This window comes from Pygocentrus nattereri, chromosome 3, assembly GCF_015220715.1.
Source record: "Pygocentrus nattereri isolate fPygNat1 chromosome 3, fPygNat1.pri, whole genome shotgun sequence".
NCBI classification, from domain to species: domain Eukaryota; kingdom Metazoa; phylum Chordata; class Actinopteri; order Characiformes; family Serrasalmidae; genus Pygocentrus; species Pygocentrus nattereri.
This window is the reverse complement of record NC_051213.1, coordinates 12,078,302-12,091,578: the sequence shown is the minus strand read 5'-3', so window position 1 is coordinate 12,091,578 and position 13,277 is coordinate 12,078,302. Positions and strand designations below refer to the sequence as shown.

The window sequence follows — 13,277 nt, the reverse complement described above, 5'->3', positions numbered from 1 at the left end:
ATAAAATGTTACATGTACAGTCGTAAATGTATCGTTTACAATATGGTTAAAAGGTTTATAGTACTGTACTACTGAGCTGTAATAGCACCTGTTTCTCAGGGAGTAGGTGATCTGTATTACACCATTATTGACAGACCTGATTGCTCATTTCAGCTGTTCCATAATTCCATAATATTACACTTTCTGCCTGCTTTTACCCTTAAACATTTTTTTGCATTTTTCACCCACTCAAGTTACTTTGTTACATCGTTTAAAAGATGATTCTGAAAGTTATTCACAGTGCTATGCTACTGAAGCATAGTAGTGTTACATCTACAGTTTCATGAATTGAAATATTGCCCCTTTAATGCTGTGAATACAGCTACTCTAAGGTGCACAGTTTCCATGGAAAAGCATTGTCGATAGAATGGGATGCTCTGGAGCAGATGCACATGAGCCTGAGGTCACCATGCTGAATGCCAGGTGTCAGCTAGAGGGGTTTAAAACTCCCAGCATTCAGCTGAGGAGCAACAGAACTGCATTCTCTGGAGTGACGAAGCTCCATCTAGTACCTCTTTTGATGGCAATAACATCACACTTATTAGACATATGGATTCCAGACATCAGGCACGATTTGATCAATCATCAAACATAATTCACAGTTCTTGTGTGATTTTGTGAATGCATGTTGTTGTCTGTCACCTAGAAAAGTGAAGTGCTGCAAAAAAGGCAACAGGAATCATCACCATGTTGTCACAAACACACACACAACCTTCGGCTGAAAATGACAGCCGCCACAATCATCACACTGGAAGAGCAAACCTCCACCTAATGGCTTTAGTGGAGCAGCACTGGGCTGTAATTTCAGGAAGATGCACTGAAAGAGTGATGCAGTTAGTACAGTATGTTATAACCATTATTATGGTGCTTCCATAAGGGTGGCTCAGCATGATTGAGCTGGTAAGGACGGGTCATGTGTAAATAACACAGTGAAGAATCAACAGATGAGAAATGTCTGAAACAGACTTAGAAAGTAAGCACATTGTGAATTTTCCCGCTGTGGGACTAATAAAGGATGATCTTATCTTATCTTATCTTAATCACTACACTTGTTTAAAGCTGCATGTTAATGTACTATAAGTAACATTAGTTATGTTGATCCATCACAGCAGGCCTGTGTCTGAATGGGTGGGAGAAAAGTGAACTGAAGAGACGGAGACAGGACACAGAAAGGAATATTTTAGGGTTTAAGGGCGCCATCTTTTGGTAAAAAATAATATTGCTATGGCTAAAGATATCAGCAATAACTGCACTGTTTAAAACTCAAAAAGCAGGAGTGCCCAGACTTTTTGTCTTGAGGTGCCAAACATACAGTTTGTGTTGGGCTGAGGGACAATAATACGTCTAATAATAGTAATAGACAAATAAAGAAGCTTAGTAGTTCAACTTCCAAAGTCAACTTCCTTTTTGGGAAGCCCTGCTCTTAAGTTTGTGGTTGATTTTCTACACTCAAGCCTTCATGTGTTATTATTGTGAAAATAGCCTTTATTATAGACTTTGGTAGAAGTCATTGTATAATATTCTGTATACTACTGGAAAAGTTCAAACACGCTCTGGTCATATTATATGTTTTGTCAATTTTCGAAGTAAAAATGTACACATTCTCAACACGCTTCTGCACATTATAATGACATTGTATTGCACAATTACTGTTTATTTGCTATATATAACATGTTGGAAAAAAAAGTACACACGTGTAAAAAGTAATGGCACATTTTAATTCTAGGTTTTTTTTGTTTAGTATGTAAAACTCAACAAATAAATAGAAGTTGTGCAGTAAAATGAGCAGAAATTGTCCTATATAAGTGTTTTCTCTGTAAAGGGTATGTTAACTTATTCTCACTTAGAAAATCTACAGTACATGTAATATGACCGGTCGGATGATCAAACGTTTGATTATGACTGTGTGTTCCTAATTCGAGAAGCGTCATTTAGACAATAATTTCAGAGTTGTGAATCACATCACACTGAAAGCACACATACTGATACATTCACAGCAACATCCTAAACAGCAGGAGTTTCACAAATAGCATCCTTTACACACCCAATACAGATCAATTCCTTTACTGGCATTATTCTGTGTGGTTTTAAAGCATTCTCTATTTTTCTCTAGATATTCTGATCAGTGAAACTCAAGAGTGGCATTCACACAAGCAATTTGGAAGCCATCTTGGTTTATTCCGTATACCATCAAATTGTAAATACCCTATGGGGGAGAGAGAGAGAGAGAGAGAGAGAGAGAGAGGTGGGGGTTAGACTCTGATAAATATGAATTACAGAGATTCTGTGCCATTGATAACAGATCAAACAGACCTTCAGGGGGATCTTCAGTGTAGACAGAGACGTCACCACCCTGATCATTTCTGAGAAAGACACATTGATCAGGGCCAGAACAGAGCTCATTTACTGCTGTAGCATCACACACGGCGCTTTTACCTCCAGTCAGAAATTTACACACACTTATAACACATGTTTAATAATCTTGAAGACTTCTATATATGTATGTACTCAGGCTTACATGCTTACAAACTTGTTACCTAAACAAACATAAGCACTGCTGACCAGATCTAGCTAGATTCTAGAGAAGTTCTAAAAAAAAGAAATACATTTTAAATCACTGCACAAATCCATGTGTTACAATATTTCTTCTTCATCATCTTCTTCTTCTTCTTCTTCTTCTTGATTGTCTTGATCTTCATTGTTTTCATCATCTTTTCCTTCTTACTTTTAGTCTTTATCTTCTGTTTATTTACTTCTTCCTCTTCTCTATCTATCTATCTATCTATCTATCTATCTATCTATCTATCTATCTATCTATCTATCTATCTTTTTCTTATCTGCTTTTTTTATTGTCTTCATCTTCATTGTCTTCATCATCTTTTTCTTCTTATTTTTATTCTTCTTCCTATCTTCTGTTTATTCATCATCATCTGTTTCTTCATGATGACCTTTTCCTTCATCACTTTCTTCTTCTTTATCTTCATCTTCTTCATCATCGTTTTCTTCTTCTTCTTCTTCAGCATTTTCTTTTTCTTGATTGCCTTCATCTTCATCCTTTTTTTCTTCTATTTTACTCTTCTTATCTTCGGTTTATTCATCATCTTCTTTTTCTGCATGTTTTTCTCCTTCATCACCATCTTCTTCATCTATCTATCTATCTAGTCATCTATCTGTTTTTGTATTATATGTTCATTCAGCGCCTGTGATGGTTTCTTTAAAAGCATGATAGCACGTTCATCACTGACTGTGATGAGGTCTATCACTGCGACCTGGCTGAGGAAGGATCATTTAGAGCAGTCCTTCATACAATGCTAATGTTTTTGAGGAATGAGGCTGTGTGCTGCAAAAGGTTTCTTGGTTTTCAGAAGGGCGAGAAGGCCTCTAATGCACTTCTTCCTCATTCTTACCTCCTTTCTTGCTGCCGCAGAAGGTGAAGCGAGGAAAGTTGGGCAGGCAGAGCGACTCGTCATAATGGAAGATGAAGTCTCCAAGAAACGTTAAATCAACGGCGATGTAAAACTCATCAATGGATTTCCCTAGAGGTCACACAGAGTTAATTTACATATCCATGCCTTCATGTGCTGTCATTACAAAACAGTCTTTATTTTGATCAACTGGTGTAAAATGACATCATTAACAATTTGAATGAAAAGTAGAAAGCTGGAAACGTCTACACAAATTTATGAATTAAAACATTTCTTAGTATTTGGTATGTCCCCCTTTTGCTGTAATGACAGCATAGGCTCAATCTGTACCCCACAAGTTTGTGTCGAAGCCTCTGATACATAAAGCATATTTACTTGAGAATTGTGTCAGCTTTAATTTTAAAAAATTAAAATTAAATAAATAAATAAAATCTGAGCTTTTTGTGCAAAGGTCTTAACATGATCAATGTCACAAATCTGCTTACAGTTGAAAAGTAACTTGGAAATAGTGCAGAATCTTCAATAACTCTTATTCCTTGTCAAGACTTTTCCTTGTGTAACATTTTTTCAAAATTCAAAAATTCTTGTTGATTATTTCCAACTTTATTTGGAAAATCACAGACATTTAATGTGGTTTCAGACTTTTGCATCCCACTGTAGGCAGATGCTGTCACTGATGCTGTGTGAAGGAATGAAAAACAGAGCACTTACTCAGAGGGAGAGTCAGTTTAATTGTAATTGCCTTTGTCCATATCTGAGAACAAGAGCTCAGGAGGGTGAAGCCTATATCCTGTAGAGGATCTGGAAGGACAACATCAGAATATTGGTGTAGTTGTACATGTACCTGAAGGCCAGCACCGGAAACTGGATTAAAGCCATCAAAGACATTATGTATGTATATATACACACAACCCCAATTCCAGTGAAGTTGGGACATTGTGTAAAACATAAATAATAACAGAATACCAGGATTTGTAAATCCATTATTCACTTTATTCAACCTATATTCAATTCAATACACTACAAAGACAAGATATTTAATGTTCAAATGGATAAACTTCATTGTTTTTTGCAAATATTCACTCATTTTGAATTTGTTGCCTGCAACTCATTCCATGTAGAATACATGTAGTGTATTCAATTGAATATAGGTTGAAAAGGATTTGCAAATCATTGTATTCTGTTTTTATTTATGTTTTACACAACGTCCAAACTTCATTGGAATTGGGTTTGTATGTATATATACATACATGCTTACTGGACTGCCGACACTGTAGGTGGTGCCAAGATATTGCTGTTAAGCTATACCAGGTGGTTGCCAAAGTGTTACTAGGCCATCGCTATGGTATCTCAGGTGGTTCCTAAGCCATTGCTAGGCAGTTGCTATGGTATCCCAGGTGGTTGTTGATACATGTGTATGTATAAATGAGTGTCCTAGCATGTGAGTTTGTATGTAATGTATATGAGTGTCAGTGACCTTTGTGACATCATTTGTGACCATGAGATTTGAATTTTCATAACATTCTGCTGTTCATTTTCTCTGTAAAATAGTATTAAAATGAATACTTTACTAAAACTGTACAACTGTACATGTGATCAGTCCAGAAAGCACAAGTGAGCTATTTTAGTAGAGGCTCTACAATCCTCTACAATCCAAAGTTTCATAATTCTAGCTTGAAAACTTCAGCTCAAGAAAATGGTACAAAAACATTATATAATAAAATTTCAAAAGTTGGCTATATCAAGTCAATTTAACAATTACATTTTTTAAAAGTGGTGATTATTTTAGGATAGTGTTGATATACATACTATAATAACTCATAACATTCTGATCATTCTGTAGTTCGGGGTGAAAACCTGTTGTTCCTATTTGTAGTTGTATCAGTAACTGAGTGGTATTAGGCAAAGTTTCTAAACTTTTTATGTAAAAGTAAAAATATATATATATACATGAAAAAAGATTATATAAAATAGCACCAAATAAATAATCAAAGGAAAAAAAATCAGAAAAAGATGAACTTGTTTTTTGATAGTCGGCTGTTTTTTGCCAAAAAAAAACTAATAAAAAAATGGATGAGGAAATTGGGCCTTTGTATGTAATGGACAAGAAGCATAGTGGTTAATGATACCATATTATATTAGCTATTAAGTTGAATAATTTTGGTAGTACACACTACCATTAAAATGTTTGCATGTAATATGATGCTGTTATTTTATCCTGTAATAACTCATACAGTTTAGATTGAAATGCTTTAAGCTAGACACCAGAAGGTGCCTTAAGATGCTTAATTCAATATTTCAAGTTACTAAACAATCATTAATATACCATAATTATTCATTTGTAGTAACATCTTGATATGTTACCTGCCTGAGCTTTGATCACCAGTACATTGCATTTACACAGGAAGAATTCGGAATGTTAATTAATGTTAGTTCATTCCAAATGTTGTCATTTAAGGAAACATCTACAGCTACAATGTACAACATCTACAATTTTGGACACATTTCTTCATCTTAACAGTTTCCTACAAATCAGTAGAAATCTATTGTTAAGCTATATTATATTTATATCTATAGTCAAGATATAGAGCCGTATCATCGTCAAACCAGTAAATACATTTATGTGCAACCTTTCTGTCATTTTTATTTAAATTAAATCTCAAAATTTTGAAAGGTGGTGTATAAAGTATAATAGCCTAATATCCTCTGATATAATCCTAATATCCTCAGCAGCTGCTTATAAATAGTTGATGATTGGTACAATGATCAACTCTTTCTGGAAGGGAACAGCACAGCTTCAATAAGTACCATGAATTATAAAAGGGATTTGGAATATTTAGCCGTGGCATCGCTGCACTTACTTTTACTCAGTTCAAGATGAAATGCAAATATAGCAACTTTGAATAACTCCTCTTGAAGATGAAAGTTTAGTTCAAGAAACTGTTATACCCCTGCCCCCCCAACCCCCAACCCCCCAACACATGCCCACAAACAAACATTAAACATTTACTCATTGAATCTCACCACAGCTCCTGTATTTGATGCTGATCTTATTTGAGTTGCACACAGTGTGGACAGGCCAGTGGCCATCCTGAGTGTCCGCCACATGTAGAATCACCATGCCCAGGATTACAGCAGCACCATGTACCTTCATTTTAACAAACTGGCTCCTTTACACTCTTTGTAGAGCAGTTCCAACCCAGATTCTTCCAGACTTCTCTTTAATTGGAACAGAAAATGGTAGAAGCTGAACAAGGATGCAAAACTTCCCATTTTGGTTCAGCTTATATGATCATGTAAAGCATGAGACTGTTTCACTTCCTCCTGTACACTAAAAACACTATTCTGACTGGTCACAATGACCCCTTATTGTTGTCCATCAGGTCGAAGACTAATCATGGACTTTTCGTGGTGCTTCCGGAACAATTCCATTTTAAATGGAAATGTAGAAGCACTAAACCCTCTCTAAATTCAACAGAATTGACTGTTGTGCCCTCTTTAGCTCTCAGATATTCTTGTGCAGCCCAGAATTTGGTGAATAACTTTGAATGTTTCCCTAAATGGAGACATGATGAATACATATCACCTTAACCAGTACCTAAACCTAAACTGTAACATCAGAGTGAAACTAACCAAATCAGACTTTGTTCTGGTGTTCTGATGTTCTTGAAAGCCTTGAATAGTAGCTCAAATGAGTTTGATTAAAGGGGAATTCCAGTGTATTTTCAGTGGTTGAGACGTAAGCAAAGGTATTCAGAAGGTTTGATGAGAACTAGCGCTTTATGTCGAAACTTCCCAGCTTGGATTTCCCTACAGTGATGTTGATAGGAACCAGAGGGTTCAATGCGTACAATGCAAACATAGCTATTTTATTTATCTAAAAAGACCAAAAACTGAATCTGATAAAATAAGGTTTCTTTGGGGACTATTTTACTTTACAACATCCTACATATACCTCTCCACTATGAATGCATTTAAAAATATCTTATAGTCCAAAACATTCTCAAAACTATTGTAAAACAAAGTCTCAGACATCTGGCAATGTAATTGTGACTATTATATGTAATAACTTTCAGTGGAGAAGCTTTTAGAGGCATTAAATGTCTGGTCAGACGTCTAGCTCCTATAACCACCACTGTGAACAATTCCATCAACACATCAAAATACTCTAAAACCATTCTGAGTGACAGTGGAAGCCCCTCAGAATGATTGTTTGCATCTTAACCATTCATTTATGCAGACATTTAGGGGAAAAATAGTGGAATTCAACTATATAGGTCTGGTTCTCAGAATGACTTATTTATAATGAAAAGAAATTGGTGGAATTCTCCTATAATGTTGTGACAAAAATCAAAATAGAACAGATGTCAAATTGTATGAATGAAGAATAACTAGATATTGTGGTACATAGCAAAGGAGAAACAACACCACGTGTCTGTTTCTGATGCACAATTGTTACTTGACTATTATGTGCAGCCTTTTATACTCACTTCCCCACGGCGACTCATAGTGGGCGAGTGGAAGACTGCAACAGACTTCTGAATTCTTTCTCCTGAAAGAGAAAAAGGAGAACGTGCATGTTAAATCATAAGAAGTTCTGGAAAGAAATGAAACTTTAAACAGAATAAAACTGAAGTCCTGATATTTGGACCCAGTGATGCCTGTGACGACCTGTTTTCTGGAACCATGTATAAAAAATTGGGTGTGATAATGCACAGTGGTTTTTAAATGGACACACAGATAATGCCTGCTTTTTCCAAGTGATGCTCTTATCAAAAATCAAAATAAAATCATGCTTTATTTCATCCTTAATTAATTTATTTAATTAATTTAATTACTTAATTAATTTAAGGCCTTTAATTATGGTGTTAGCCAGGCTTCTTGTGGTTACAGTTGGTCCAGAATGCTGCAGTTTGTCTTTTAACAGGAATATGCAAGCAAGAGCACATTTCCTCAATACTGGCCTGCTTTCACTGACTTTCTATACATTTTAGGACTAATTGATCACCTACAAACTTTAAATGGGGTAGTACCAACCTATCTCTCTGACCTTTAACAATCACATGTCACATCAAGGTCACTGAAGTCCACTGACCAGCTCCTTCTGCTTGTCTGGTTGAAGCACAGGGGAGATCATGCCTTTGCAGTTTGATCAACTTTGATCAACCGCTGTTGTTTTTAAATATGTTTTATTAATAAATTTTACTTTAACTCATATGGCTACTTACCCCATTTTACACTTTTCATCAGTGAAGCATTAGCCTACATTAGGTCAACTTGGTTGAGACTTGTTTGCAAACTACACTGTCTTCTTTTATTTATTTAAGTTTCATACAGAGGTTCCATTCATTTTTTAATTAATTAATTTATTCGTTTTTTAATTCATTCATTCATTCATGCATTCATTTTTTTTGCATTAGGGCCTATAATATCCAAGTTACCCTACTGAATAGAACTAATTGTACCATGTCCTTTGAATCCTGTATTTGTAATGCTTTAAAAATGCATTTATAAGTCATTATATGGCACACATACATAAGCTTGTGGACACCTGCTCTTCCTGCGTGTCCTCCAAAATCACACATATTAATAACGCGTTCTGCTGCACTAACAGCCTCTACTCTTCTGGGAAGGCTTTACTGTAAATATTAGGACATTACTATGAGGATTTGACTGCATTCAGCCACAAGAGCATCAGTGAGATCAGGTCCTGATCTTGGATCAGTAATTCTGGATTACAAACGCCACTCCAGCTCATCCTTAAGGTATTCAGATTAGGATAGATTATTGTAGAACTGAGATATAAATCAAACTTAGTGGGGGAAAGCACTGGTCTCATGAAAGTTGCTAAATGTCTCGAATTAGTAACCATTGGGGGTTGAGATCATGTAGAAGGCCCTCTGGTGACCAAAACAGGAAACTACATAACACTTCACAAAAACCACTGAGTGCAGCTGGGGGAAAACTGGGTAAGCCTCCTGGAATGGAGTAGACTTTGCTCTGAACACTCATTCCTTATGAAGGGCTATTTAATCCTAGAATCACATAAACTGTATCAGTGAAACGTTACTTACCAAAACCTATACTGTGCTATTTGTTCCCACTGTCTCTTTATTGTATTTTCTAATTTATCTTTTAAATAACTAAATGATCCACTTAATGGCTGCTGCTGCTGCTGACTAAATTAGTTTGTTCTGGTAGCATCACGAAAACTGGCTGTTTTTGCAGCTTAGTTTCCCTAGATGGATTGTACGGGCTCAGGTAGGGAGCCCTGCTGGTGACATCCTGTGTAAATAAAAATTATGCGTGGCCATGGCTTATTAATGTGTGGGAACGAGATCCTAATGCGTGGCCATGACTTAGTAAGGCGTGGGAATGAGATGACTAGGTCATGGCCACGACTTAATTATCTCGTTAATAAGGCATGGCTGCAAATGAATTCTACCCACCCAGAGAGCATGAGGACACCCTCTGATGTAGCCGGGGATCCCCAGGGATCAAACTTGTGATCTCCTGATGACAGGGCCAATGCAACACTTAGACAGTTGATCCACTTAGGAGCTTAATTAAATAATAATAAAAGATAAACAAAAAAAACCCTAATTTAAAAAATGCTGTGTCTTTTTCTCACGTCATGCAGAGTAGGAAGTAAGACTGCATCCCTGTCCTTTATGGCCATATGGACACATCTCATGTGTCCTAAAATAAATGTATCCTAAAGTCTAAAAATCAGTGTGTAACATTAAGACCCACATTTTCAGCAAATAAAGTAAACTTTTTTATTTCATAAAATAGTGTGACTTTATGTTTGTACAATTGTTCAGTGCTGCAAAATGCAAGATGGAATGTTCAGCCATTTATTTTAATAAAATAACATATTTAAGGGATACGGTCACTCAGAGCTAAATGTTTTTAGTCCAAGTCCAAGTCAGTTAAAAGCTTGAAATGTTGAACATTGACTTTGGACCAGTTCTGTAGAATGATCCATATAATACACACTTTTCATGGTCATAACTATATCTTGTAACTTTGTAGGAGAAGGAAAGACACTCTTAACTTTGATGTACATTAATGGAAAGATTCTACTGAAGGTAACTTTAGACCACTATTATTGGCCTATTTGTCATGAAGTGTTTTCACAATGTACAAGACAACTGGGGTTTTCAAGTGCTCTTAAAATTAGACAAGAGTTTAATACGACATCTGTAATGTTCTAGCAAATTGAGGTTTTAGCAGTGCTCATCAAAAAGAAGGTCAACAACTTCTCAAAAATGACAAAAAATGTCACAGTGACCTGCCCTCGCAGTTATTTTGAGCTGACCGCTTTACTTCTTTTCCTCAGAATTTCGATTCTGCATGAGTCGTGCATTTTCTAAAGTGGGAAGGGTTTAATTCAGACACTATATAACAGGGTGAATGGGTCCGCTTGGGTACCGCTGCCTGCAGCATCTCTAACACAGCATCCTACTGTTCAACAAATAGGGTGAGTTACCTTTACTGTAATTCTCAGCGTCAAGAGTCTTAAAGTTACAAGTTTTATAGTTTTATGTTCAATCTTCATTTATAACTGCTAAATAGATTGATCTCTCTTAATCTTAATCTTGCAGGATAAAAAGTTTCTTTTTATTATGAAATACTTCTTAAGATTGATGGAGAATGTGTTTTATATGGTTGCATATAGAACCTTTGTGAAAATGGCACTATATAGCACCAAAAAGGGTTCTTTTATCATGATGATATCAAGCTTGTAACAGTAGAAGAACCTTTTTTGGTGCTACACAGAAAGCATTTTCAAAAAGGTTCTATATAGAACCATATATAACACATTATCCACCAATCTGAAGAACCATTTCCCAATACAAAGAATCATTTGATCATGCAAAAGGGTTCTTTGAGTGTTCATGGTTCTATAGAAAACCATTGTCTTTACTAAAGAACCCTTGAAGAACCATCTTTTTTAAAGAGTGTACCTAGACTACATGGCACTACTGTTACTGTTTACCTCTGTTGAAATTGAACACATTCATGCAGTGCATTTCCAATGGAGTGCAGTAAGGAGTCAGGAACCAAACCTGTGTTCGTCTAACTGTTATTCATGAATACATATTGAATATGTTTTGGTGTATTTCTGTTCATTTGGGATCGATTTGTGAACATTTGATCTTAAACTGCGATTGCATGATTAATGCATTTGTATTTGAAGGCCCGGTCTTACCTGAGTCTCTAAATGCGCCTCCATCTAATCGCTAAGAAGCATTTTGTTCAGTGCCAAGTTCACTTTTCCAAAAACTCTTCACAGTCCTCTCTGTAGAAACAGGCATTTCATGTTTTCACAGCACAACATTTCACGTTGTTCTCAAAATGCTCCAGAGCTGCAAAAAGACTAAAGAACTATTTCAGAAATACATTCAGTGCATCAAAACATCAACACTAGTGCTCTTACAAAGAGAATCCTCTATGAATCACTGCAGGGTCACCTCAGAAACACTGCCACCTGTTGGCATTAATGTAGATTCACTATTTTATGTAAATCCATTAGGCAGTAAAGAGATGCAAATAAAGAGGCTGATGACACTTCATAACAGTGTAAAATGTGAAGAAGTTCTAAAGGAGGACATAAGTTGATTTGAAGTGGTTGGTGGCTTAAATGTATGTAAAATTTTGATTTTATTGATATAAACTCAAATTTTGCTTTGCACTATTTCCTTTAAAGCATTCATTTGAATAAAGCCAGTTAAACTGTTTGTTACCTTATGAAATATTCTATTAGGTTGAGCTGACAAATTACATCTGAAAACATTTCAATACTTCACATCATCTAGCAAAGATGTAAATCTATGTAAATACTTACTCCATTTAACCACATCACACCTCATGTCCTCTACTGCTTGTACACATGTGAATAAGTACTTGCTAATTATGTTGTGAGCCCATAAGGGTCTGTCCATTGGAAACAAAACATTTCTAGTTCCCTTTTTATAGATGCTCAGCGCCTCATTAGGACTAAGGCTTGAATATGAATCAGTCATGATTGGTCTGTTTACATACATTCAGTGAGCAGTTTGTCTCTGTAACCATTATCATTGTAGGGCTTTGATTGTTGGGGAATACAGTATTTATGACTAATACAAGTTGATTTTCATGTAAGTTTATGGATTGTAACAGTTTTGTAACAATGTACACAAACATTTGGAAGTTGAGCTACAGAAATACACAGTTTTGTTCAAGTCTGAGACTGAATGAGACCTGAATGAAAGAGTTTTGTGGTCATTGAATGCATTCTGTATTCGAGCCTGGAAAAAAAAATAATTGTTCATGGTTTGGTCCAAACAGAGTGTGGTCACATTCACTAAGTGACAAGTTTGGACACAAAAAGTTTAAAAAGTGTTTAGCATAGTCTGATTTAAAAAATTTTTGAAACGTCTTCAATTTGTTGGACAAATCTCATTGTTAAGCTGTTTCTTTACACACTATTTGTGAATAATAATTATTATTTTGCAAAGTAAAAAAGTAAATATTATCTCTCAGGTTTCCTCTTCATAACAGTTAAACATGTAAATTTATCACCTCGTTAGGATTGAAACAGTTCAACTGCAGATTTGGTGGTTCTAGATTAGTAGCTAAGAATCTGAAGAACAATAATACATCACTAAAACATATCATTCAGCAAAGATACGGGAAAGTGATGTGATGCATGTAGTGACAACTTAATAGGCCAATTTTTATGTGAAAATTTTCTTTTAATAATAAAAGTGGCCACCAATCATGTTGTTATGCGGTGAAATTATGTCAGGCTTACAGTCAAGCAAAATT

General features: G+C 35.6%; 1 protein-coding gene across 1 annotated transcript; it reads right to left on the bottom strand.

Moving 5' to 3' along the window:
• Nucleotides 1–1,789: 1,789 nt before the first annotated feature.
• ly86 (lymphocyte antigen 86) lies at nt 1,790–6,661 on the bottom strand. Its single transcript, XM_017704630.2, has 5 exons — nt 6,489–6,661; nt 4,176–4,265; nt 3,447–3,575; nt 2,353–2,402; nt 1,790–2,245 (listed from the first exon to the last, which is right to left on the bottom strand). The coding sequence occupies exons 1-5, from the start codon at nt 6,616–6,618 to the stop codon at nt 2,162–2,164; spliced, it is 483 nt and encodes a 160-aa protein (XP_017560119.1). The 5' UTR covers nt 6,619–6,661; the 3' UTR covers nt 1,790–2,161.
• Between the last annotated feature and the right edge of the window lie 6,616 nt (nt 6,662–13,277).